Here is a 27,885-nt window from a genome sequence, read left to right on the forward strand (position 1 = left end):
AACAAAGTGAACCCGAACAGAACCTGGACCCATGCGACAAGCGTTTCGACTCCCCACTTCAAATCAACAACAACAAATACTGGCGTAGGCTGATTTCAATTTTAAATTAATATTCGTGGGCCCTGGTTCGGCGCACACGTTGCACACCCCTCTCGGGGGGCCTGCAATGTTTTTATGTCTGTGTCAAGTGAGAAGTAGAACTACACGATACAATTGCGACTTATTTGCTTGTGCAAAATGTAACCAATATAAACTACCAAAAAAGCTCTCCATATTCAATTCGAAACTTGCGAACAGTGACTTCAGTCAGGTTAATTCCGTTTAATACCATGACTGGAATTCATTGCCAAGTCACACACAGGATTGCAAAAGGGGCAGATAATCCTCGGAAGAGCAACAATTTGGAAAAAACGGTATAAATAAATTAAAAAAATAAATTACTAAAATCTTAACAAGGTTGCAAAACAGTAGAATCCAATATGTTTTTCATTCGTTTCTCTCCACCCCCAAACCCTTCTATGGCTTGTTAATTGTCCATCAATATTCAACATTTTCAACGACAAGCGCAACAGAATCTTATGGGCTTTCACATGTGCTTAATTTCCCAAGTAATGTGTTTATTCAATGCAGCCTACGGCCAAACACAATTTCTAACATTTCAATCCGATGTCCCGCTTTTCACAACATGACTTTAGCAGTTGGGGCATGGGAACGACCGGATATGTAATTTGAAATGAATATTAAAATATTCAAGCGTAATTACTTTTGTAAGACTGGAAGACATACGTCTCATTTGATTACCATTTGGAAAGAGGTTTGGTGGGCTCGACGAATCGCAGCTAGCCTTCTACTTGGGAAACCCCTGACATTGAGTATGATTACCTTCACACAACTGTAAAATAAACATCAAATTTCACTAATTTAGCCGGTTCACCCTTTCAATAAAGCAATATGCATAAATTTCATTTTTAAGATATTAATTAAACAGTCTAGTTCTACATTGTCTTAACGGAAGTTACAAATATTGCGGGACGGCTGCTCCTAGTCTATTAAAACCGCTGCGATATGACGTCACGTGGATCGCCATTTTTATCCTACGGCAAAGGCGCTTGCTTTGTTGCAGCTCGACGAAAGAAGCGCGGGTGGCGGATTGAAATCGGTACAAATCGTGACAATCTCGGCCAAAACCAAAACCATATTTACACCATTATATTTGAAACGAGGTAAGCATTGATTAAATGGATATTTGCATGCAAAGTAAAAGCAGATAAAGCGTTTTATACTTCTAAATGTTTGCATGCTGTTTTACTTTTTTGTGGAAGTTTTTCGTCTATTTTTCTGCATCTATAGCAAATGTCGAATTAATTTTTGTATTTGCATTGGGATCGTAAAGGTGTTGTTGCATTCATTTTGTTCAAACTATATTTAGGTAAGATTGTTAGAAGTTACAAGTTTCCTTCGTGCATGCAAAATAATAGTAATTTTGTATTTTTAAACTTTAAAAGGCCACTTCGGTGTTCAGTTACCTATTTGTAGTTATTACACATCAAATTAAAAACACTTGAAGCAACAAAAACATTTAAACAATTTTGGCTAATTGCTGTTTAGGATGTGTTCTGGTTATGTTGAATATTGCTCCTTTCATAGTTTTATAGCTGCAACAAAATGTAAGTGTGTGAGGATACAACAGTTAGCATTAGTGACAAACTGCTTTCCAAATTCCAATATCTTTCATTCTGTTGCAGTCACCTTACTGTAACAATTAGGGTTCCTCTATCTTTTGACTTTTTCGTTTCTCGAGAAACGAGAGTCTTGAAATTTTTGTTTAAGCTGATTTTCTAACAAAAACAAACAAAAAATTTCCGATTGTATGTTTTTGCGCTTTTAGTAGCGATTCGCTAGCAAACCAGCAAAAACTGAAGCAACTGTTGGTCTGAATTATAGATATAACGCAACTAAGAATGACTGCTCCTTTTTTACACGTAATAAGAGCTGTCGCAATTACTTTTTGGTTATAATACGTGACGTAATTTTTCTCAAGAAATTTGTATTTATTTCTCGAGAATCGAGACTCGATTTTTTCGAGATTTCTCGAGAATTTCATGACAAGAATTTCTCGAGAAGGAACTCTAGTGACAATCTTTAGTTTTATGAAAATGCCACACAATTCAGCTATAAGAATGACTTTATACTTAACATTATTTATTCACTTAAATGTTTCAATTGTGTGATTAATGCGGGCTTTTTTTAACTTCCAAGGTCATGATCTTCTAGTTGCATTTATTTGTGTATTTTAACTAGCTTGCAGGTCCTGATTTGGTCGTCTTCACTGACAGCAAATGTGTGTGGTTTTTGGTAAGCGATGTCCACAGGCTTTGGTGTCAATAAAGGGAAGGATGGCAAGTACAACACACTCAATTTGACACAATATAAGGGAAGGTCCACAGATTCATCCAAACCATCAGGTAACTTATAAGACACAAAAATGTAGAAACAACTTTAAAAGCATGTAACCCTTTTTTGTGAAAATCTCAGGATCATCTGGAGTTCGCCATGGCCTACAAAGTTTGGGAAAGGTTGCTAGCACTAGAAGAGTCCCTCCTCCAGCAAGTTTACCTAGCCTAAAGTCTGAAAATCTTGGAAACGACCCTAACATAAATTTAGGTAATTCATTACTCCTTTCGGAAGGAAACAGGATTTTTATAAAATTGTGCTTTCTCATTCCCAACCTAGTTATTGTCAGGTTAAAAAATGTGATTTTTTTCTCCTCTGATGGATAAGTATGTAAAGTGACTTGTGAGTTGGTGTATTGCTTAACTCTTGCAAAATGTAAGTAATAAAAGTGCATTTTGTGCATTTTTATGCATCTTGTTTAATTTGTTTATTGTTAATTGCTCAATGTTGCAGCAGAGTTATTAAAAGTTTTTGTGAATTAGGCAACTGCTATTTTTTTTGTACCAAATCTAAATTCAAATTTGCCATGTTAAAAATGCCTTTAAATTTACAACTATAAATAATGCTGTGTAGGGGAAATTGTAGCAATTTAAATTTTCTTCCACTTTTATGTCAGTATATATAAATATTTCAAACGGTTTTAGTAAGCTGACTAACTTGCTACTTTTCTGCTTAGTACCAAAAGACGGATCAGGATGGGCTTCCAAAAACGATCCTTCAAGTCAAACATCCACTCCCCAAACCCAACAAGAAACACAGCCAAAGTCAGCCACAGTCACATATTCTCAGCAAGCGGTATGTTTAAATCTTTCATTTCCTGAGAAGGGATTTTGAAATGTTTGTTAGTTTGATTTTTTGGCATTTATCTGTATTTCACTGCTGCCTGTCTAATAAGTGTTTTTTAAAGGCACTATTTTTTTAATTTAAATGCAAGTGTGGAATTGTAAACTGTTACCAAGAGGATTAGCATATTTTCAATGTTCTTATCTCTGCGACAGGGCATTATCTCTGATTATTGATTTTATTGATATTTGTTTTTACTTGTATTTTGGATTTTGTTGCAGAATTTATTTTACTTTGGTTGTCATGGCAAGTTGTTGTTCTGAATATTGATCAATTATTGTTCATATCTTAGCAATACCAAACACCAAGCCAACCAACATCTGTAAGTCGGAACCAGAACTCATCAAATCCGCCACAAACATCCAGTGCATCCCAGCCAATGTGGGGTTCATCACGTCACGCCCAGCTTGGCAACAAAGTGTCTGCAGCTGCAGGTTGGGATACTAAATCAGTTGCAATAATTGTTAGCAGATTTTTTTGTAAGATAAAATATATTTTAGGTGGGGGTCAGGCTCGTGGCACCACCCATTTCTCCGATGATTTTCCTACTTTAAGTGATACTCAAAAGGTGAGATTAACATGCTTATGTTGTAGTTGTGACAATCTGTTCAATTTGACCCAATATGAGTGTATTCATAGTAGAACAAATGAACTTGCAAATACTTGCTTGTATATCAACTGGCGTTTAGAATGGATAATGTGGACCATGTTGTGGCAAAACCAAAGATAACTTTGCCCAATGATATAAATTATTGCATCAAAACTTGAGCATAAACAAGCCAAAAATAGTTGTAAAAATAAAAAGCATACAGAAACCATTTCATCTCGGAAAAATTACTTTACATCTTTATAATTACTACCCTGGTATTTTATAGGAACAGCAAAGCGGCCAGGGTGATGACCCTACAAGAGAACAGCAGTATGGACCAGGACCAAGTTTAAGGCCACAGAGTATGTTTAAAATAGTAAGGCAAAATAGAATTTGTTTGGTTACCAGTATGTAATTCTTTAGATGTTGCCTCCTGGCGTGAAGGCGGTGGAAGGAACTTACCACCACCACCTGTAAATGAAGCTCAAGTTGTTTCAGAAGAAAACAAAAAGTTGGAGCAACATACACAATCGGCACATGCCATGATGAAATCAAGTCATCTTCAGCACTCCTTTGAGGTGTGTTGCTATTTATTTGTTCTATTGTGCCACCAACAACTGCCTTTTTTATGTTATAGGGCAGTGAATTAAACCAGGGCCAGTCTATGGTGCGGCCCATGGGCCAACCTCCTAGACAACCACAACACTACCCACCAAACATGATGCCTCCTTATGTAAGTACATGCAAACAACAATGATTTGTAGTTACGTAAATGTTGTTGTATGCATTTATTGTTGCCTTATGATGAATGAACTAGTGAATGATTCTATGATTAATATGTTATTCACTCTAATTTTTTACTGAGGGCAATCATTAGACAACTGCTTTATCAACTAGCAATGTACCTAAACTCAAATCTTACTGTTGTATTTCAACCTTGTTTGCAGATGTACAACAGATTTCAACATCCTGGAATGGCACCCCCTGTTCCTGGTGCTCGGTATGCAGTTGGCCTGCAACAAAGGATGAGATATCCCCCATATGTGAACATGAATGACCCAAGGTATCCCAGCCTCTTATTTCTTGCTTAAACTTTGCTAAAATGTCTAAAACAACTTAAAGGTACAGAAGTATGATGATGGCAGCCCAGCAGCAAACCTCTCAAGGGGACTCAACAGAGCTCTCTGGAATGAATCCCCAGTCAAACATGAAGGTATGGCACCAAGATGAATTTGTTAAATCTTGGTCTAAGCAAGCTGAAAAGGCAGGGGCGTATCCAGAAATTTTTAAAGGGGGGGATCCAACATTTTTTGGGGGGAAATCCCTAATGACGTCATTATGACGTCACACGTCGTTCAAAACGACGCGTTATGCGGCAGAGCACTTTTTCCAAAATTGGCGGTTTCTCTACCTATCTAATTGACAGGAAGAACAGGTAATTTTAGCGAAAGCTTTGTAGTTTTCTGATTTCGCCGCTGCTATCTGGCTTACTCAGCCAAACTGCAGCTGCAAAATAAGCGTGACTGTCAGGTAATCAAAATCGTTGCTTAAAAAAAAGGTCAAATTTCTAAAGAACTAAATCTCTTGCTGAAGCGGTAATCCTACTGTTAAGTTGCGCAATGTCACGAATGCACTAAAGGTGGTAACTGCAGAAGTCATAAATCGTGCCTGGCCAGTCACAAATTATCCTAATAACATAACTCGATTTACATCGATCTAATGTTTTTGACAAACTATTACGTGCTTGGCGGATCAAAGCAACACAACATTACACGTTTTTAACACTTTTACATTGTTCAAATGCAAAAACAGTTTGATATGTTGCACTAAGTGCAGTTACCACTTAGCAAGAAACTGCTACCAGCGTCCTAGCCGAAACGTAACTTTCCGATTGTTAGCGCATAAACCTCCTTATTAAACCCTTGTTACGTCACAAATGACGATTAGATAACAAGCCAATACAAGACATTGAAGGCTCGCGTCTTTGAGATAACGACTCCCTGTTATCACGCAGTGATAAACGGAACGATTTTGGCCTATTTAATTTACGCACGACTTTTTGAAAAGGGGGGGGGGGGGGTCCGGACCCCCAAAACCCCCCCCTTGGATACGCCACTGTGAAAAGGGTATGGTAAATATTTGCCATTTACTGGCATCGAAGCAAAAACCAATCCTGTTCTCTTGTTGCCTAAATGTGTCCATTTTAGTGTTGAGTGTCACTAAATGCTGTTTTTATAGTTCATATATCTGAGATAAACAATTGTTATGTAGGATTTCGATAAACTTGACACAGAAGATGATGATGGGGGTTGGGCAACTATGCACGGAGAAGTGGATTATGGTGAAAAGCTGGTTTTCAGTGATGATGAAGAAGGAAACTCTTCAAAAAGGTGTGATTTATGTGACATAATGGTGTTCATCAAATTTAACTCCTGGATTTTCTTCCAGTCGAAAATCCTCAATGCAGGATAACCCTCAACAAGAACACTCAGAACATAAGGTTGGTAACCACAGTTTTGCACATTTTACGCAGGTAATGATAATGATATTGAAATCCTTAGGACTCAACCCATGTGACATCTCAAGCATGGGGAGCTTCCCAGTCAGGTGGAATGGATGTGCATCCGATGCCTGCCTGGTCACAGCCAGGGTTTTACAGGATGTATCCTGAACATTCTGATGCTCGGAGGTGTGTTGAATAATGCTAACATGTTTTTCAGCTATTTCATGAGCATATGTTTACAGCAATAAACCTCAGCCCCCATATGAGAAACGCCTCCCACCACAAGGTCAGATGTTCCCTGGTCCACCGATACAACACCAGCAGATGTATAGCCGGCACCCAATGCCAGTTGGTCAGAGATTTCAGAGGCCAATGTCATCAGAGATACCAGTATCTCGTGCTTCACCCAATGGTGAAGATGAACATTGGCGAAAGTCTGAAAAAGGTGAAGCTTTGGAAAGAGCCAGGAAGCGAAAAGAGGAGGAAGAGAAAAGGTTTGTGATGTGCTTCACTGTTTATTGCGGAATAATTGGACAAAGCTGACTTTCTACAGGTGTTTAACCCACTTATTCATATGTCCCCTTTCCTGATGAAACTTTTAATGCTTAGTTTTTTATCAAACCAGGTTTGAAACATAGATTGTACAGCCAAAGCAATCTTGTATCTAAATAGAGAGTATGGTGTTTGCAGGTTTAAGGGTCATTGACATGTTGATTTAATGATGTTGACGGATTATTGGCTTAATATATGGGAATCATTCTACTTATGCGCAATTGCGAAACATGTGTTGGGCTCCAAATTTTTATTTTATAGGAAACGAGAATAAATGCCCCCCCCCCCCCAAAAAAAAACAGCCACCCTTTCAGGCAAAACATTTCTAACATTTAGAATGGAACTGGCTAGATCTTCATACACACCAGAAAATAAAATGAGGCAGCAGTTTGAGGGAATGCAACTTGATCGTGAACGACAACAGCACTTTGCAGCAGAGTCTCATGATGATGCCCATAAGCAGTGGAGCAAGTTTGAGAACATCGATGTTCCTGCTGCAGTGCACAGAGGAAGAAGAACTGAAAGTGAAAGTAGTGAAGATCGAAGACTTGCCTGGGTATGTTTATGTGACAGAAACTAAAGCAATTTAAATATATACCTTTTTAAATTAAAACAAATTTCTGTGCAGCAGGAACGGCCACCTGGTGATGGTTTTGGTGGCAATTACCGACCAACCCCACATCCTTCTGGCTCCCAAGGTCGAAATCTCCCACCTAGATTGGCTCAACAGAGACAGGTTTGTTATTTCCAAGACAGCAATTATTTGCAACAATCAAACAGCAATGTGCTAATAAAGATATTTTGTAGGAACGATTGGGTCAGAGATCTAGTCAAATGGCTGTTGATCAATCATGGTCTTCATCAGTCCAGCCACAGGTTTGTGTCATTGTTTGGTTTCTCTACATATAAGACTTGTGCTGCAACTGACTTTATTCACAGGGCACAAGGCCAAGTATTATGAAGCGTGAACGCAAGGAAAGTGAAGACAGCGAAGATCCACAGAAAGGGTGGGTAAAAAAACTGTTCATGGGCATTTGTAATATTGTTCTGTGATGAACCAAGTATTAAATGATTTCATGATTATTCAACTATTCACTCTAATTTTTTACTGAGAACAGCTACAAATAACAAAACATTTATAATTTTTTTCCATTTTCTAACCACAAATCAACTTTGTAGTTCCAGATCTCGCCAATTGTCTGAAAGCTCTCAATCGTTCGGTCGGGCCACCCCAGATGATGAAAGGTTAGTATTAGCAAGGAATGTGTTTGTCTGGAAAGCTTTGCTAAAACTAATTTGTAAAATTTCTAAGGAATCTATACCAAGCTCAAGAAATAAATCGAAGGGATGCCAGAAAAGTGGTTGAGGGTCAGCGCTTATATGACAACAGATCACCTTCTGTTGGTGACCAGCGCCTGCTAGATTCTGGTAAAGTACACTTTGATGTTTGTGTATGAAACAATTTTTTTGCATCATGTCTTGCACTCATGGATATAAATTTTTTGTGCTTGGTTTGGTGTTCTGTACCTCTTCTCCAACGAATTCTTATTTTTTTGTAGGAACATCAAAATCATCCACTAGTCGCCAGTCATCTAGGGACACTAATGTTTCAACGAATGATTCAAGACGTGGATCCCTGAAAACATTACTGACAAGAACTGACAGTGGGTAGGTATTATCATTACATAATATTGCTATTTTATGTACTGGAGGCTACCAGTATTTTGATTATGAAAGAAGCAGGTCGGTGACAAAACGTGGTAGTAACCAGTATGAGAAAAATGAGGAACACAGACAACAAGAAACTGTCCGGCCTCGCAGAATGGACAACAAAGTGAAGATGAGAGACTTCAGGGTTGAAAGTGATGACGAAGATGTCCCTATGACAACATCAAAAACTGATGGCAGGAATAAGAAATCCGGTTTGTACTTGCATCAAGTTGTATTTTTTAGCACTTTAATGCATCTGATATGTTTTGCTTTAGGTTTCCAACAATCTAGTAATGATCCTTTCACGGAACACAAAATCTGGAACAATGATAAGAGTATGTAATTTTTTATTCATGTCCAAAAACCTTATGTATGCTATGATGATTGAAATCTTTTGAAACTCCTTGAAATTGATTTCGCCCCTATCTGAGTTTTCTCTTTACCCTGTGTTTAAAAATACAACCCAAGCTCGTTTAGTGCTCTAACTTCATTCTCTTCCTACAGCAAACAAACCGATTGCAACAGTGTTACCATCGACAACCACAAATACTATGACACGATCTGAACCGAAGAAGCGTGATCCAGTGACAAAAAGCATTACAAGAGATGTTGTTTCTGTTCAGCCAACCACGTCAATCCATGCTGAAAGCAATGTTACTGACAGAGAAAACCGGGAAAGAAATCGAAGCCATAACTTAGGTATCATACTTTGAACAACATGATAACACTTTATGTAGGTTTGGTAAAATATTTTACTGTGTGCACTGATGATTGAAACGTTATGAAAAAATGTTTTGTGATTTGCATTTCGCCCCTATCTGAGCACATGCAAACACAAAGACAAATACATAAACATGTTTTATGTGTTGTAAGTTTGTTTACTTTCATCAGGTAAGGGTTCCAAGCGTGACCTCCACGATCGAAGGACCACAAAATTTGACAGCTACACAGCAGATGTTGAAAGTGAGGATTCTGGTGGCTACAGTGGAAAAAGTTCAAGCAGAACTAGCGACTATCATTCTGAACGAACTCGTGAAACTGCTCACAGGGGTGACAAATATTCCGATAGAGATCGCAAGGACACTCGGGGACCTCCCCATCAGCGACGTGGTGAAAAATCTTCTGATAATCGTTATCGGCAAAATGAGCAGAGGTACAAGAGAGAATCGAAAGAACAGAAGTATGACTCAAGAAGAGAATCTCAGGACAATAAAGGTAATGTTAGGTACACAATTCACAGTTCTAAATATTTTTAGCAGGAAGATGCAAGTCAATATCTGAGGTTTTGACAATTTCTACTTGACCATAACAATAGACTCAGATATTGGCTTGTACCTTCTTGTTGATAATAAAGGTATGTTTTTAGCAAACCAATGTTTACAGACTAATTTATGTACTAAACCAGTTACTAGAATAACATGACCAGACAATAGTTCTTGTTGCATAAATGTTAACTACAAAATACTCTTGAAAACACTTCTTTAAAAAATGGTGGGCATAAGATGTCCTCCACATTGTATCTTTTGCTTGAGGTTTAATCACCTTTTTTATAGGTCGAAGTACCCAAGCTGCTAGAAAAGCAGAAAGCTTGAAAATCGATTCTGACAAACAACTACAAAAAGGTGGGTAAAAATGACTTCAACTTTCTTTCCAATCTACTTTTTGCAAAAATAAAAGATGGGTACACTTATATTTGACATTCCTGGGTAAAACATACGGAATTCAGGGTCTGCTGTCAAATATTGTAGAGAAATTTTTTATAAAAATGTTTTAGTTTGGTGTTACATAAACTTCCTTTTTTGCAGAAAAACAACTTACTGATAATGTGAAAGCAACATCAGCTGAAACGAAACAAAAGCCTCTGCCTGCTCCTCCTGCCACTAATATATGGGAAGAAAGAAAGAAGCAAATGCAAAAAGAAGTATAATGAAGTTTGTAATGTTATCCAGCCGAATTCTAAAATTTTCAACCTTTTGTAGGTCAAACCAGATAAAAATTTTACATACATTCCTACTGAGGAAGACAGAAAACGAACTCTCAAAGAAACTGCACCAGTGATTAGCTTGGATGATGCAGAGGGAAAGCCTCCAGCAGGTCTGTCGTACACATTTCAAAACAAAACCTATAAATATTCGGTCTTATGATTTTTTGTTGTTACAGATTACCCTGCAAAATCAAAATCATCAAATTGGGAAAAAGCTGATCATATCATTGAAGATTCTGGTGTGTTTTATACAAATTCTTAAAAACTGTAATGATTGTAAAATTGTGTTTTTCCACTTGCTACTTTCTAGGGATGTGCCAAAACTGCAAATGTTCTGTTTGGTCGAGCACCGAGCACGCTCGGTGCATTATGACGTCACAAAAATCCCTTTCTACGTTTTAGCTCTACAAGGTCTCTTACGTCACCGGCGGTGTTTTATTAACCTGTACATGCCCATAAAATACGCGTTTTCCCACCATCTAGTGCATTTGAAAAATCTTTCGTTTTTGTTCATAGACACCGTTTATAACACTAGTTACATATGTTAGCAGGGCATGAATATGCAAATTTAACGCTCGGATCAGTTTGTGCAACTGCTCGGCCGAGCACCGAGCATTAAAAACAGCGATGCTCGGTACCGAGTACTCGGGTTCTGGCTCGGCTCGGCCCATCCCTACTACTTTCTATAGTGTTTTGTTCACTTTTTAGCATAATGTGTTTAGCTTGTCAAATAATATTACAAAATTATAGATCGCAAAGCTGAAAGGCCTTTTCGTGACAACTCGTACAGAAGAGGATCCTCACACATGTCAAGCAGAGGAGATCGTAGAGGAGTGGATAGATATGCAAGTGAGAGATATGATAGAAGAGGTGGAAGAGGCAGAGGAAGGTTGGTGTCAGGAAATGACTCAGTAGCAAACTAGACCTCAGTCTTGCATCTATTTACTATTAATAACAGCACTTGTGTGTTTAAATGTTACCCACCTCATTATTCAACATGCCCGAGGGAGGCTGGCTCACTATTAGGAACAACTGGTAAAAAACATTGTTACCCTGGTAATGTATTCCATGAATGATTTTAAAGGTCTCGAGGGATCCGTGGTCGAGGTGGTGGTGTTCCTGTTACTGAAAAAATTTCTTCTGCTCCAAGAGGAAGAGGTCAAAGGCGAGGAGCACGGTAAAAACAATTTGCATTTAAAGTTGTTGTATTTTGTTGGTTATTTTAAGCGTTTAGCCTCACAGTATTTACTATATCTATTATATTCTTATGTAATATCTTTTTAGGTCTGCTCCAAATCGTGGATATGATTACACACATTCATACCCAAGCACTCGTTCCAGCAATAAGGTACAATAACTTACTGACCAATGTTTTTTTCACAAATGTTTGTAGCTAACATTGGTTTGTTAACATTTCTAGTACAATGACAACACTGATTCTTATGATGACGAGGAGTATTCATCTGAATCTGAAGATGTAAGTTGGTAATGGTAAATTAATAAAGATGGAATTGCTGAAGTTATCGATTCTTTCAGGATACCAGGTTTGTTGGACGAAGGCGGAAAGAGGCATCTACAGATGAAAGTTATTCTGACAATTCAGAAAGTGAACGTCCCTCCAAACTAGTAGCTAAACCAAGTGTATGTTGCACACTTATTCAATTTTTACTAAGTGCATATTTTGTGTGAATTGTTGACTTTACTGCAGAACACCAACAAAAACACTAAACAGACAAAAGCCTCTGAAGATACAAGCAGCACGTTTGTTGCTAGGGGTGAACCAAGTCGTCGTGGCAGAGGAAGGGGAGCAATGTCATCATCCTACAGAGGTCGTGGTAGGCCTTCAGCTAATGGTGTTAAAAATTTGACACCACCACAAACTGCCAGTGGAAGGGGCAGAAGAGCAGACAACAACCAATACCAAGACACCAACAGGTTGACAAAGTTTAGTTTCTAAGACCCAATTGTGGGAACCATGCGTTTGTGCATGCAAAGAGATTTTTGTCACAAAACATGTGTTACGTTTAAAGTATATTTAATGTTACGTTTAAAAATATCATTCAGTGGATAGTAGCTAAGTGTAAAATATCAATACAAGGAACAAGCACCTTTCTTTTTATTTTAATAATTATGGGTCCCCTTCCCTGAAGGGGACACATATTGTTTTTGTCCGTATTTTTTTTTTCTTTTTTTCTTTTTTCTTTTTTCTGTCTAACGCTGGTTTGTAACGCTCGTTTGGTCAAGAAAGAGTGCTTCAAATTTATTCAAATTTGGACATATGTTAGATATTAATCCAAACTTGGTCCACCTGAAGTTTGACCCCAAATTACCCAGCGGTTCACCCACAGGCCCCCGAAACGTAAAAATTTTAACGCTGGTTTGTAACGCTCGTTTAGTGAAGAAAGCGTGCTTCAAATTTATTGAAGTTTGGACATATGTTAGAAATTAATCCAAACTTGGTCCACCAGAAGTTTGACCCCAAGTTACCCAGCGGTTCACCCACAGGCCCCCGAAACGTAAAATTTTTAACGCTGGTTTGTAACGCTCGTTTAGTAAAGAAAGAGTGCTTCAAATTTATTCAAATTTGGACATATGTTTAATATTAATCTGAACTTGGTCCACCTGAAGTTTGACCCCGAATGACCCAGTGACACACGCTCGTTCGGTCAAGAAAGACACTGTAGGCAGAAGTCCCAAGAGAGTACGTTTACGAATAATAGGGCAGAGCGGGAAGGCTCAGCTTGACGTCGGACAGACGTTTTACGAGACGTCATTTCGGTGATTAGAAATCAGCTGTTTTGCACAGCAATGCTATGTCGTTTTATTAAGTTATCACTCACATTTTCAGTTTCGGCAAAGGTTTCACACTTATGACGCGATTTAAACCTAATAAGCGTGCTTCGGTTTTGTATAATGTCAAGCAAAACTTTGTTAAACAAACTAAATATAAAAAAATAAACTTGACTTTTTTGCAAGATAAAAGTTTTTTTAAATGCTCGTTGTCAGGTTGGCCGCTGCATGACCACGGGTTACTTAAGGTCAATTAGTAGGTATTACTAACACAGTTCAGAACTTTCTTTCGTCATAACGTAGCGTTTTTTTTTTTTTTGAATCAAATACCCAAGGCATGTATAAATTAGGTCAAACGGTGTTGTTGAACACCAAGGACTGCGTGCTATTGAAAACGGTGTCAAAAGGTCAAACAGTCGTTTGGTGTGTGCATCCTAAAAGGTTACTACATGTCAATGGTACTCGTTTTGCGAAACAAAGTTAAATGAAAAACTCGTTTTACGAAACAAAGTTAAGCAAGAGATTAAATTGAAAGTATTTGTTTCGTTCTTTTTTAATGTTTTTGTAATTATACGACAATAATAGTGCAAAAAAATACAACAAAATTTTTCATTGTTGGGTTAATGCTTTCTAAAAATTTGTTTTAAGAATTTAAAAATCACCGCAACATTAGTTTACCGTAAATCCGCACAAACACGCGTGTGGGGACCCATTAGTTTTTGTTTACAAAAACAATCATATGTGTAGATCAAATGATGTGTATAGTAAATTGGTAAATATCGTATAGAATATATAAAATGGAAGTATATCAGAAAGCCACCATTCTAGTTTGTTTTTTATTAAAATCTATCCTATTTAACTTTTCAAGTTTTATTTACAGGGTGGCAAAAAACGTGGAGCGAGGCCCTTTTGGTCCGGGGGCCGAAGACCGAAGAAAACATGGATCACGGAGCAACGACAAGAGAAAGCGCAAGTCGAAACCTGATCAGTAAATGCCAATTTGTAAATATTAGTAACCATTTGCTGTCAGTCACATGTTTTGTTCTGTTGCAGACCTCCACGCTTTAAGAATTCAGTCACAGCAAAAAAGTCAGGCAATTCTGAGGGTATGTTTAAAGTGCTATGTGTTTCTTTTGTGCAAAGGGAGAGAAAATATGTGTTTGTTATAGGTACCAAAAGTGTTGGCCCAGTGTTTCATAGAGCAGAAGGTGCACAGCAACCTTCCTCTGATGTTGACTGGGAAACTGCTTCAGAAGACAACAGTACAGATTATAGAAAGGTATGTATTGCCATAATTGCAGTTATACTCATAGTTGTCTTGTCCTATGATGACTTCGTGCACCACTCAACATTGAAAGTATGCTTGACAATACACGTAACCACACCCTTGTCTGAGGCAACAGTTTAAATAGCAAATCAGCAATTTGTTTTTGAATGTCACTGAACCAAATGTTTTATACAGACTGCCACCAAAACATTAGCTGCGGAAGCCCTGAGAGATATTCAAACCAGGAACATTCATCCTAGATCACAAAGCCGAAAAGGAGGCCGAGGTGGAAAAGGTTGTGTGCCTATATAATATACATACAATCGTATGATGATTTTAACTTTTATTTACAAAACAGGTGAAACAAGAGAGCACCACCGGTCAGAAAGTGATTTACTGTCAGCCATTGATAATCAGGTACGGCAAATAAAAAATGGTAAATTATTGTTCATTTTTTTGCTTTTTCATTTATGTAGTAACTATTTCCTTAAAGCTTTCTGATTTTGTACCCATGTAATTTGCTTTTGTCTTATTTCTTTAGGTTTATGTGTTACACACAGTGGATTACACAGATCCTTCAGCAATTGAAGGTGCTATACGTGATGCGTCAGCAAGCCAACACGACAAGGCAAAAAAACTGGAAGACGACCAAAAAGCAAAAAACAAAGTGAGTAAAGGGTTTAAAAGGGAAGTTTGATATGAACTGTCGCCTGTGATGATACTCGTGCACCACTCAAATATGTCATGCTTGAAGAACACACTTTTACCACAGATAACTACTGAGGCAAACCTCTTTGCCATGTATCCTAACTTCAGAGATTTAGGCTTGCGGTAATCACAATTTATTTGTCACAGGAATTGTTCAGGAGATATGATTTACACAACTATGCTGGTGTAGTTAATGTTGATGACTTACCAGATGTTTCCGCTCAGAGGTTTGTACATGAATTTTATTTAGTGTTTAGTACTGTGATCAAATGTCTCATCATATGCTACTAGGGACATGCCACAAAGTGTTTTGTATAGCTAAAAAATGGGACACCCTGGAGAAGCCGCCATTATTTTATTTCAATTTAACAACTGTCAGTATATTTCTGTTATTTAGAAGGTTGCAAGATGATTTAAATCTGTCGGAAGACATGCTCACTGCTGTGTTGGATTCCACACCAACTGTTGATAAAGATGATGAAGATGGTTTCACTCCAGTCCTGTCAAAACGAGCACAAAAAAAGAAACAAGAAAACATTCGCAAAAAACATGTTAGTGTGTTATATCAAAACATTATTTTGCCTATTTTATGAGCACTAGCCATTATGTATTTTAACAGAAAGAGGGCCAGGCTGGAGAAAATTATCGCAAACAGAGAATGGAACAACAACGACAAACTAAACACAAGTTGATTGCTAAATCGCTGAATGGTCTGAAAAGTGGAAGCAGTGGAAGTGTGAAGCAAACTATTTCAACCACAACTGTGTCAACTTTACCTGGGGATCATTGGCTCACTCCCATTGGTAAAAACATTTAAAAGAAAAATATATTCTGAAAGGAAACATTTTTGATGCTCAATTGTTTAGATACATGGGAGCCACTTGATACCAAGAAGAAAGTCCAAGCAGATGGTGTTGAACCAGTTATAAGTCAACATGATAGTGGGGTGGAATCATCTGTTCCATCATCGCAGCGAAGTTCTCCTGGAACAGAGGCTAAACTGAGTTTTAGCCAATTTGCCACTACCATGACCTCAACCAGTGTGATAACTTCCATATGCAACCATGATGTAAGAACTTGTTGTGATTCAAACTTAAAATGAATTTATAAGAGTTGTTGGTTTGTGCAGATTCCTATAATCGGTCAACTCGGACAACATAGTGCAGATCTGATGCATCCCTCACCAAATATGGACTTACCTTCAAATGATCTGGTGTCTCCATTCCTTGATGTAAGTTTGTAACTGTGATGTTGCACAGACAAAATATCAACTTGGGTATCTTCTTCACAGAGCCCTACTCGGAGGGCTGTAAATCCCATAGGACCAATTGGCAATGAGCGATTGAAAACACAGAAGAGGTCAGACTCTGTTGAGAATATTACATCACTGTTTCACCAGGAAACCAATGTTATATCATTTATTGCTGATGAACCTGATGAAAATCCCGGTATGAATATTTTTTTATGTTTTTACGATAATAAGTAAATAAAAGCGTATATCTGTTCAATATGTAACAGGCCAACAGGCTTCTTCTGGTTTCTTTACACCTGATGATTTGCGCAGTTCCACTTTTTCACCCTTTGGGGAACCACCCAATACCCTGAGTGACCATTCACAACAGTTTCAAGGTGCATTAAATTTCATCCAATAAGTCTTTGGTGTAACAAACTGAACTTAACAACCATTGTATCAAAAGGAATGTTGCTTTCGGTGTAAAGTTAACAGTTTTCATTGTTTTTCAGGTTTTCAAACACCTGAATTTCCTGATTCTAGTGTAACTCCAGAGGTGAGCCATGATGTCCCGTCATCCAGTTATCACCTTGGTGATTTCCCTCATTCAGCAGCAGCTAATGATCTATCAAGGTCAAGAAATAGCACTGCTTCAAATGAGTCTTTTGCATCACATGCAGTCAAAAGAAACAACTTTGGCAATGTAAGAAACATTTGTGTCTCTTGTCATGGATATCAATAGTGGAGGTTGTTAATGATGAACAAACACAGACCTGTACTGAAAAACATGTGAAGATTTGTATGTTCTGAAATTACCCAAATAAAACTTCATCTGCATGTTGTTCATAGATAAAAATTTAAGCAACTGTTGTTGGTATTTAGATTGGTCCAATCCAACAATCCACTACTCTTGCTAAATTTGCTGACACCCATAGTCCAGAAGTTTCCAGTAGCTCAAATGCATCACTAGGGCACAAGGCGGGGTGAGTGATGTTCCAAAAATTTTTTGTTTCAATTTACTTCTCTTAAACCTGCTGCCAAATGATTAAACATTGCACTTGATTTGTTGACAGATGTGTTCAATAGCAGTGCAACTTTTTTATGATCGCAGCAGGTTTTTCAATGATTTAAAACTTGTTTTACAAGAAAATGTTTTTACCTTGTTTTACTGAATTTTGTAGGTAATATTGTATTGAACAGAATATACAGCTACGTTGTTTTTGCTTCTGTCTAGGGCTTACCCTGATTCTGAGACCCTTGAAGATATGACCCTGACCCCCCCAAACACAGCAAATACCAATGTAACCCACAGTACTGTGTCCCTTGAGGGCCCAATCCCAGCCCCAATTCCCATGCCCCCCACCCACACCCCAACTAATAAGCAAGGTCTTGATACTGATGCTAAAAATGGAATAAGGCAAGCTCGTGATGTTAACCCAAGTGCAAGTGTTGCATCTGAACTGGGCTTACTGACGCCAACTTCACCATCACTCGACTTTAACTTAAAAATGGAATCTGCTCGAAAAGCCTGGGAGAATATGCCGGAATCATCTAGTGGATCGAGCCAGCAACAAAGTAAGAAAACAATATTACTTGGTCACATTTTCCAAAGCTCCCAGAATAACTTTGTATGTTGAATGTTTTAAGTTAGGTTGGTGATTATGGCTACAAATTTAATTTTAGGTATGAATCAGAGTGAAAGTCATTCTTTCCACACATCTACTGAAGTAACTCAGATGAACGAGAATTCTATTCCACACACTTCTGTACCAAGCATGTCATCTGTAAGTATTTTCTATTTTCAACCATTTTTCCCATTGTTTACTTTTATTTCAAACTCTTACAGGTAACACTTAGTGTTACAAAGTCGTCTGAATGGAAACCTCGTCACTTAGCAAATGTGTCGTCTACAAGCAGCACTGACGATTCATCCTGGACTAAAACTGTTCAACAAACTGCTGTCAGCCAAATGAGCACCCCAGAAACTCAAGAAAATACAATAGTGGGTTGGACACATTTTTTTCACAACAGTTGCATGGTTTGAGTACAAGTTCCAAATTAAGGGGAGATTTGTTGCAGTCAAGTGATAATTTAACACTACAATTTTTTTGAAACTATTGACTTATTTGTTTGGATTTTAAATCTCTCCTTGGTTGATTTGACATCAACTGTTGAGGTTGTTAATGATGAACAAACACAGACCTGTACTGAAAAAACATGTGAAGATTTGTATGTTCTGAAACTCCTACAACCATATTCAAATTGTTCCAATCCAGCAATCCACTACTCTCTATAAATTTTAGATTTGTTGCAGTCAAGTGATAAATTGAAATTAATTTTTTTTTTCAGATTTTCCTTTTTTGTATTTTAAATCTCTCCATCAGTGATTTGACATCCACCCTTGTAGAAAACCAAAAAACACCAAACACATATCGAGTAAAAAAAAAACCTGATAACCTTTTTGGAACCACATTACGCTGCCTTTAACTAAACTCATTTGGCAGTAGATTTTTTTTCTGTATGTCCAATCGTATTTTTCCAAGCTTTAGTTAAACGATACCTTGCTTTTTTAGAGTCTTGCTGCTACATCTTCTATTACTGAAGCAACAATGTCAATGCATACTAGTGCCTATGGTGGTATGGATACAACAGGTACGATCCTGTTTGACCCAGTACAGTATAAAGCATAAAATATGTGCAGAATGATTAGATTTTACATGCATATGGTGGAGCAAGGCATTGTTTTGATGCTGTCTTCTGTCCATGATTGTTTGACACTTTGTCATAGTTACTATGACTGCAAATCCATAGGATAACTAACCTGCTGTATGACGAGTCCATTGTTGTAAAATGTTTTAAATTGCCTTACAGGATCATCGATTACTACTCAACAACAATCTCTACAAGTGGCATCCCAATACAGCAATAATCCTTACATGTACATGGATGTCCAGCAATCACAGCTGATGCAGCATGGACAGCGTCTGGTTCAGGTTAATATGCTCTCTTGCTTACAAAACTTTGCTCTCTTGCTTACAAACTTTCTTTTTTGCACACTTTTTAAGGTGTAAGTTGACGTTTTACTTTCTGACCTCCTCTGTTAAGACCGGATCGTTTAAGAATGGTACAAAATCAATGTTTTGCTGATACAAAAGTTATAAACCTAAAATGTTTCTAGGTTGTCACATTCAGGGGTGGATCTAGAAAAAATTTAAGGGGGTGTCCAACAATTATTTGTCACTCACGCACCAAACAAGCTGCGGTCGCAAGGTATCACTTTTGTAACTACGCAATGCTTAATGCGCAAAACAGATTTGGGGTTGGGGAAAAGCTGTTTTATTATCATGGACGCACCATTTGCTGTTTAATCGTCTCCACGGTTTGAGACCTGAGTATTTGTACCACAATACGCCTCACGCCAAAGCTAAATACTTAATTTAACGTCAAACGGGAAGTGGTTACTTGTTTCGGTGCAAATCGTCTACTAGTTCAAAACGACGCGTTAAGTGGCAGATAGAGTGCTTTGTCCAGAATTGCAAGCAGGTCCGAACCAGAAAGTACAAGACCTCAACCTAACTCGCAACTTTGGCACGCAAAGGCGAGCGGAATCTTTTATTACCAGTTATCTAATAAACAAAAAAACTATAGATTTTAGCGGAATCATTAAAATTTCCAATTATCTTGACTCTGCTATCTAGCTTACTCAACAAAACTGCGTAAACGTGACTGCCAGGTAATCAAAATACATTAGTTACTTAAAAAAAACTTTAAAAGGACTGAACGCCTTTTTGAAACGAAGGGTAACCTTTTAAGTTGCGCAACGTTGCAAATGCAATAAAGTCGGTTACTACGCAAGGCATAAAAAATGCCAAGCATTGGCAAGTTACCAATTACATGTACCTTAACAACATGGTTCGATTTTTATCGATCGAATATTTGTGACAAACAATTACGTGTTTGGTAGGTCATAAACAATTTAGCATTAAACATTTTAGTCGGATTTAACGTTGTTTAAATGCGAAAACAGTTTAATACATTACATTTAGTGCAGTCAGCACTTTTGACTTTAGCGTCCTTGGCGGATAATCACTTTTGTATTGTCAGCGCAATAAACTATTCATTTTAACCCTTGTTACGTCACAATAGACTATTAGATGAGCCCATACAAAACGAAGGCGCACTGGTTTGAGATAACAACTCCTTGTAATCACGCAGCGGCCAACGGAACGTTTAGCGTATTTAATTTTTCAAAATGGGAGCCCGGCAAATTTCTGAGGGGGGGTGTCAAAACACCAAACACCCCTGTCTAGATCCGCCCATGGTCACATTCCTTATGTTTCTGGAAACAAAGTACTTTTTTAATCAGATTTGTTACTGTTCAACAAAATTATACCAGGTTGAAAGGTTGAGTAAAGCACTATAAAAAACACAAAAACACCACAATTTTAGGGTTTGGGGGATGTATGAACTCGTTTGTAATTTATTGTTAATTCTTATAAAATGCATGAACTTAACAAAGCCAAGCTAACAAAAAATAATGGCCTTGTTGGGGTTGTTTAATATTGATGATTGTAAACAATTGGGTCAGACAAAAAAGCAAATAAAAACGTTAAATACAATTTTCGAAAGAACAAAACCACAACCCCAACCCGGTCACACTCTCTGCCGTTTTGTGGGAATGGAAAAAAATATGGTGTTAATTTCTAGGGTTCGCAATCTGCCTTGTATCAACAACCTATTTCCACCACCTCCCTTGCAACTAATCTGCAGCAAATGCAACAAATCTACAATAACTATCCACCAGTGAGTTTTCTCAGTCAACTGTTTTACCTTGTTTGCTCAGTAAACCCAACCTCTTGTATTTGTAGGAATTTGCTCAAAGTCTTTATTCAGCTCCGGGCTACAACAGTTTATCTCAGCAACACCAGTCACCAGCATACAACACACAAGCTTATTTGGCATCAAATGCAATGGGATCTCCTGCAGGTATACTTGCCTTAAGTAACCTTTAATTTTAAATCTGCTTCGGTAAAGTTTAATTTGTTGGCCACTGATCTTGTTGCAAATAAGTGTATTTTTTGTCAATCTATATAGCTCCCATGAAATCTGGTCAACAACAGCCACAGCAATCACAACAACCCCAGGCTGCAACACTTCAACAGGCATCTGTAAGAAGTGGTGGACTAAGTGCTAATTATGGGGCTGCTTCTGCATCTGCTGTGCCAGGTTAGACCTGCTTAATAGTGAAAATAACGGCCCAAATAGACGTAAAAAGCGACATGCTTTATTGTTCAAACATTTCGGCAAATGCTCATGCCATCATCAGTGATATCAGACCTGCTTAAATTTACAATATATGATGGATCAAAAACATTATTTGTGCTTGTCAAAACTAGCCATCTTGACACTATTTTCTTTGTTGTTTAGCAGAATGATTATGCATTTATTTGACTGATAATGGCTCAATATGTTTGCAGCCTACAATGAATGTTTTGTCATAGTTACAATGACTGCTATAAATGGCTCAGTTGGATGTGCTGTGATCTGTAATTACTCTAGTGAAAGGCTCACCAACATTTTGTTTCATAGGATTGGGACAGCAAGGCAATATTAGTTCAACACAATTGGCAATTCCGCGACCACATAGTGGTGCACCTTCCCCTGCTCAACAGGTACATTATGTTTATCCCAAATTATTTTTGTACTGCCTAAAGTTAGTGGGCATTGAATGTGCAACATGTTGTGAGAAAAGTCTGTCTTTCATATCGAGTATTGCTTGCTACATTGGGAATTACTTGTGTGAGCTTACTGTTAAAGACTGACCTTATGTTGACAGCTGTACCTTCCCATTGTTGAACAAAACCGTGTTGTGACCCAAGGAAGTTCAGTTGCTCTGGTTAATCAACCTTTAAATATTGCTCCCAGGGCCCAATCAACATCATTTTACAGGTGGGAAATGCTTTTCATTGAATGTTTTTTGATAAAAACTTTGTGATAATTTTGGTGTTTTTTTTTGCTATCAGTCAACTGAACCAAGCTACAGGAACAAATTACTACAATCCCCAGTCACAACTGCGACAAACTCCATATCAACAAACTGCTATGCATGTCTCGCAACCATTTCAACAGGTTTGTGCAGATTTTTATGTGCTGGAGCAATTTAACTGGTTTTATTTTTGTGAAACCAAGTACAGTTTAATATGGCATGTTCCCAAAACTTGACAGAAAGCAGTAAGACGTTGTTTTTTTTCTTTAGAATATGTATCCCCAATCCATCAAACCTATTTCACCAACACCAACAAATCAACTTGGGTTGGAGCACACTGCTGGTTTAAATGCTAACATGCAAAGCTCATATGCACCAATTGCTCCTCCCAACCAACGACTGCGAAGTGAAACAGACTACAACCTCCCAAATTACCAGACCAAAACCCAACAACATTCTGCAACAAAGATGCCACCTCCACCTTACCAAGGTGCTTTCGGTGCTATGAAGTCCACCATGCCATCTTCTGCAAGCTTTGGAAGTATTAAAAGTGCACAATCAATGTATGTGCCATCAGCTATGATTGGCACACAGGAGCATATGTCTTCAGCACAACTTCAGATGCAAAAATATTCCATGTCAAATACTGCAGCTTCTTCCACTGTTGTTAAACCTGCTGTTGGTCAGTCAAGTGGTGATTGGAACAAGGCACCAACATCACAGCAGTACAGAGGCAGCTCTGTGCAGGGAATCCTTTCAAGACCATACTCATGTATGACTGCTTGTTGCATTGTTTCGAAAATTTTAAGATAATGTAAAATTTGTCTGGAGATTTTAATTCAAACAAGATTGCTTACTGTTTTACTGCTCCTGATGCTTTTGTTATAAGTAAAGCACAATTTTTTTCAATTAGCTTCTGGAGAATCAATGTACCAGCACAGCCCCGCTGCACAGTCCAGCTTCATGGCACCAAAGCCAAACGAAATGTCAGCTTCAAACATGGGTTTAACATTTCCAATGCAAAATCAACAACAGATGCAATCATACAATGCAGCACCTTCTTGGAATCAAAAGCTTGTTAGTCCACAAGCAGCTTCTATGCCTTCACCCCACTCTGGCGCTGGTATTTTGGGCAAAGCTCCACCACGACCAGTTATGCCGGTGATGGCTCCTCAGAGATTTACTGTTGCCCAGCCATTTCAGGTATGCTTGTTTTAAAACACTAAATTTAGACTTTCCTTATTTTAGGAAACAATGTGTTAGTGTCCCAAATAAGAAATTCCACAAAAAAAAATTAAAAGAAAAAGCAATCGCTAATAATTTTGTAATTTATTTAAATTGCCTTTGTTAAATGCAGTCAAACATGATTTCACCACAGCAAGCACAAGGCTACAGAAGCCAAATGCCTTACCAAGTTAAGCAGATGCCTTCTAGTGGAATGAAAATGCAACAATCCAGTAAGTCAACAAAATTTCATGACCCACAAAAAATGGCACATAAAAACAAATCCTATTTTACTTCAGCTTCTCAGTTTGCTCCAATACATGACAGCCTGTCTATGTCACAAGGCCACCAGCCACTGACCCAGCAGAAACAAAACAAGACAATGGGTAGCAAGCCAATGACCAGTAGCACTAAGACACCACCAGTTCCAACCCTGGTTCGTGGATCTGGGAGTAATCTTGTTGGCAAAAAACCCACATACATGCCAGAAGAAGTGGTTAAGGTGCACAGAATATTTCCATTTCAATTTACTTCATAATATACATTTTTAACCAAACAGTAATTTTTTAGTCGAACCAAGCAAATGAAAGAGCAAATTTGCTTCAATCATTGTCTGCCTTCTTTCCTGAAAAAGCCACAAAAGCTGAAGACTCGTCATCTGAAGAGAAAGGGACAGATTGGTCAACACAAGTGGCTAATAGTTCACCTCTTCCAAAGCGCAAACCAGTAGGTTGCAGTTTTGTTGTTTGATTAACCCCAGAGTTCAGCAAAAAAAAAACAATTTTAACTGCTATACTTTCCAAACTATATGACCGAGTAGTTTCATACTATGTTTATTGGAGCCTTGTTGAGTTCCTGTCTGATTAATAATCTCAATGCTGAAATTAAAAAATCCCATTTGGCTTGATCCCATTTGGCTGAGTGATTACCCTCAAACAGCCCTAAATATGTGCTTACACATTCTCTGTCATATACATGGAAGCCTGTTTTTGCACAGCGTCATTTTCCAAGAAGTTCCAAAGCATTTTCAATATGAGACCTCACTTTTAATTACTTAGGTTATGTATAATTGTGACTTTACGATTAGCCTGGTTAAAGCAAAATGTTAAATCCCCAAGAGTATTTTTTCCAAACTTAGTTTTAATGATGTCATTATGTTCCAAATTAAAAATATTATTTTTCACCACAGGGTATGCGGCATCCTGGTGTCGATAAACGGAAACTCTTGAACAGGTCAGATCGTACCATGGAAGATAAAATGAAGCGAAGCGGGCCTATTGGTGCGACCAAGGGTGTGGTCAAGCGGCCACAGAAAAACGAATATGAATATGAAAATGAAAATGGAAATGACAGTACCAAGAAAACTGAAGTTGACACGGAACAGATTGCAGCTTCGACTAAGAAGCTTACACTAGCAGATACCCAGCCCAAAAAGGGAGAAACTGCTAAAATCAAGTGATAATCAGTTCGCAAAACCGGTAAAATGTGTGCGGTGGAAAGCGTTTCTTGATTTTGTACATAGGAGTTCCACCAACTGGGCTTTTTCATAATATTTTGGTGTATAGCATCGTTCTGTTGAGAGCTCTTGTTGTGTTTCAAATGTTCTGTGTGCTTGTTCGTGTTTGTACCAACTTGCTGATTTTGTCGGACTTTTGTTTGTGTCCCACTTGTTGCGTTACCAACATCCAGTCGTCACGTACGGTTGCTTTTCTGCTGCTACCGATTGGATACTGATATATATATATATATATATTAGAAGGAATTTACAAGATGACAGAATGCTTCTAGTCTCTTTTAGATACCTTTAACTGATTCCACGCTCATGTCGCTTGCTTTATGTATTTAACCTGTACAAAGAGCGCATACACTTCAAACCTTCTTTCATATGTATTCCAGTTGCGCGACGCTTTTCATTCTCGTTTTACCCAAACTACATTTTCCCAGTTTAACTGCGTTGTGGGAATTTTTCTTCGTATTAACCCAGTTTGTCGACCACTTGAATTGTGCGGCATGTACGATGATGTCTAAAGCGCAACGTTGCTTCATACAACCAGGTCAAGGTACCGACCACTCTCTTAACACAACAAAGGTTGTGCGGTAGTCAGTTGCCGCCATTCGCGAGCGTTTTGCTTGCGCTATCAAAATGTTTATGTCAATCACTGTGTCTCATCTTTGTACCGATTAGCGAACGAATGTCGCGTGTAAACGTTTTGTATGACCATTGTACTAACGATGTACATGCGAAACTGTAGTGACGACGGTCGACAACCAAGGGGCTTTTTCTGCGAACTTTGGTAGTTGTCCTGCGCTGCTCCTAAAGTGATTTATGTCATCACATCCTTGCAAAAATCGACACTATCTGATGATGTTCACAATTCACATTCACAACGACCTAATGAAACGTTTTAATCCAACCCGAGAGCAGTTTATTGTCTTGTCCTCTGTATAACAGCAATCATATTGGTGCAGCGCCGCCGAAGACATTTCCATCGTATTACCTATTATCAGGAGGTATTTTTCCGTGCATGCTGCCATGCATCGTGTGGCGTAACTGATCGCTTCAAAAGTAATTCGCATACGTTTTGCGAACTGTATTTTCAAGTAACCCACAATTTAAGTTCTCATTTCATGTATACAACCAGTTGTATGTGCCGTATGTTTAGAAGGTAGTCTGTTTTATTTACGGCAGTGTGGATTTTCTTTCTCTGCCTCGAAAATACAACCACACTTTTGTTGGATTGTAAATTGAAAATGTGAGTTTTTTTATAAGTTGTAGGGTAGGGAAACACAATAACTGAAATGAGATCGCGGGATTCCTGCTGTGCTCCTCTGTTTGTTTGAAAGTCTCGCTGCTTTTCAGGCTTTAATCATAATTTGTCAAATAAGTAAGCCGAAAAACGTACAAATCCTAGTTTACAAAAGCTTTGAAAAACGTTTCATCTATAATGAAGTGAAAAATGTTCTGAATATCGACTCGTATAGTCATTCAGACGTGGGTTACGGCTTACGCTAAGGACCATGGTCTATGGCAGGGCTACTCAAATGGCGGATCGCGGTCCATATCCGGACCTTTGGGGCGTTAAATGTGGACCTCGACGGTCCTTTGATTATACGGCAACATTTAGATACATATTTCATTTGTGTGTTAATTACTTGAACATTGTCATGTTTAAGGAGTCTAAAGTGTTTCCAAAATCTCATGTGAGCTCAGATTGTCCAAGCAATCCTGCAAAACCAGATAAAATGTATTCTGTATGACGTTGTGCCAATTTACTCTCGCAAACAGTAAATTCACGTTTAGTGCCTCATTCAAGCTTTCATCTTGGACCGCGATTCTCCCCATTAGCTATAACTCAAACCGGCTTAAGAATTCTTGTGTTTGTATTTTTGACAGAAGTGTCCGGACCATTAGTAATTCTTACCCTTTCCATCTGAACCTTAAGCAAAACTAATTGAGTAGTCCTGGTCTATGGTATAAATAACGATTCAATGAACATAGCGACATGAACCTACGCATGTAAAAAATGGGGTCCGCGTGCAGCACAAGTGTGCTTCTCACCCGGTCGGGGTTCTGGAAATCGCGCATCGGAGTTTCATCTTGCCTTTCGGAATGCGACAGAGAATAAAATATTTTTCTCATCGGTGGCTAGGGAACATTGTAGCCTACACTTGATGGTTTGCATTGAAACGACGAACCGAAACCCGATTGGACCAATTTTTACTCACAACCCGCTAAAAAAACGTCCCATGCGGCATGGGCGTCCGCAGGAAAAAGTACAGGGGAGGGCAAAACTATCGTCACATCGCCGTTCGATAAACGGTATTTCAGAACAAAAATCATCTGACTGCGCTACTCATTCTTGCCAATCCCAAAGTACCAAAATAATACAATAAACACAATATTAAACATCACTGAAGTATGTGGTAGGTTTGGCAAATACTTTTTAACGGAAGTAGGATTTACATTGACGAACCTTATCAGATGTAACAACAAATACAGTGAAGATATCACATAATGCCTGTTTGACACATCCATCAATGACG

The 27,885-nt window shown here is 38.2% G+C and overlaps 1 protein-coding gene across 5 annotated transcripts; it reads left to right on the plus strand.

The window, feature by feature from the left end:
• The first annotated feature begins 1,098 nt into the window (after positions 1-1,098).
• LOC145203682 (uncharacterized) lies at positions 1,099-26,593 on the plus strand. 5 transcript variants are annotated; one of them, XM_080075942.1, is made up of 68 exons: positions 1,099-1,223; positions 2,302-2,465; positions 2,536-2,664; positions 3,131-3,249; positions 3,590-3,731; positions 3,798-3,865; positions 4,173-4,248; positions 4,310-4,464; positions 4,524-4,619; positions 4,834-4,949; positions 5,009-5,099; positions 6,158-6,276; positions 6,335-6,386; positions 6,448-6,575; positions 6,632-6,883; positions 7,278-7,497; positions 7,570-7,677; positions 7,749-7,817; positions 7,881-7,948; positions 8,121-8,186; positions 8,254-8,369; positions 8,501-8,609; positions 8,679-8,863; positions 8,927-8,986; positions 9,156-9,350; positions 9,543-9,866; positions 10,205-10,273; positions 10,457-10,572; positions 10,631-10,745; positions 10,812-10,874; positions 11,386-11,524; positions 11,720-11,812; positions 11,920-11,983; positions 12,056-12,112; positions 12,172-12,276; positions 12,344-12,570; positions 14,306-14,413; positions 14,479-14,531; positions 14,595-14,704; positions 14,888-14,987; positions 15,051-15,109; positions 15,234-15,359; positions 15,548-15,627; positions 15,798-15,951; positions 16,020-16,203; positions 16,267-16,469; positions 16,530-16,631; positions 16,692-16,848; positions 16,919-17,029; positions 17,144-17,334; positions 17,514-17,614; positions 17,866-18,206; positions 18,315-18,415; positions 18,478-18,633; positions 19,205-19,283; positions 19,503-19,624; positions 21,339-21,434; positions 21,500-21,617; positions 21,726-21,857; positions 22,221-22,303; positions 22,468-22,580; positions 22,655-22,760; positions 22,888-23,389; positions 23,531-23,820; positions 23,975-24,074; positions 24,141-24,343; positions 24,412-24,567; positions 25,031-26,593. In XM_080075942.1, the coding sequence occupies exons 2-68, from the start codon at positions 2,363-2,365 to the stop codon at positions 25,298-25,300; spliced, it is 9,021 nt and encodes a 3,006-aa protein (XP_079932068.1). In that variant the 5' UTR covers positions 1,099-1,223; positions 2,302-2,362; the 3' UTR covers positions 25,301-26,593. The 5 variants fall into 5 exon arrangements, with proteins under 5 accessions (XP_079932068.1, XP_079932071.1, XP_079932069.1 ...); XM_080075945.1 differs by having other exon boundaries at positions 14,888-14,978; XM_080075943.1 differs by having other exon boundaries at positions 8,682-8,863.
• The last annotated feature ends 1,292 nt before the right edge of the window (positions 26,594-27,885 follow it).

The sequence above is a fragment of the Phallusia mammillata genome, chromosome 8 (genome assembly GCF_965637545.1).
Source record: "Phallusia mammillata chromosome 8, kaPhaMamm4.hap1.1, whole genome shotgun sequence".
NCBI lineage: Eukaryota > Metazoa > Chordata > Ascidiacea > Phlebobranchia > Ascidiidae > Phallusia > Phallusia mammillata.

Excerpts from the sequence above, each read along its gene's own strand:
- LOC145203682 (XM_080075942.1), top strand. The coding sequence starts at position 2,363 with ATGTCCACAGGCTTTGGTGTCAATAAAGGGAAGGATGGCAAGTACAAC. Across the intron at positions 4,249-4,309 it reads ACCAAGTTTAAGGCCACAGA|ATGTTGCCTCCTGGCGTGAA; the intron begins GTATGTTTAAAA and ends GTAATTCTTTAG. Across the intron at positions 15,110-15,233 it reads TGTCAGCCATTGATAATCAG|GTTTATGTGTTACACACAGT; the intron begins GTACGGCAAATA and ends TTATTTCTTTAG.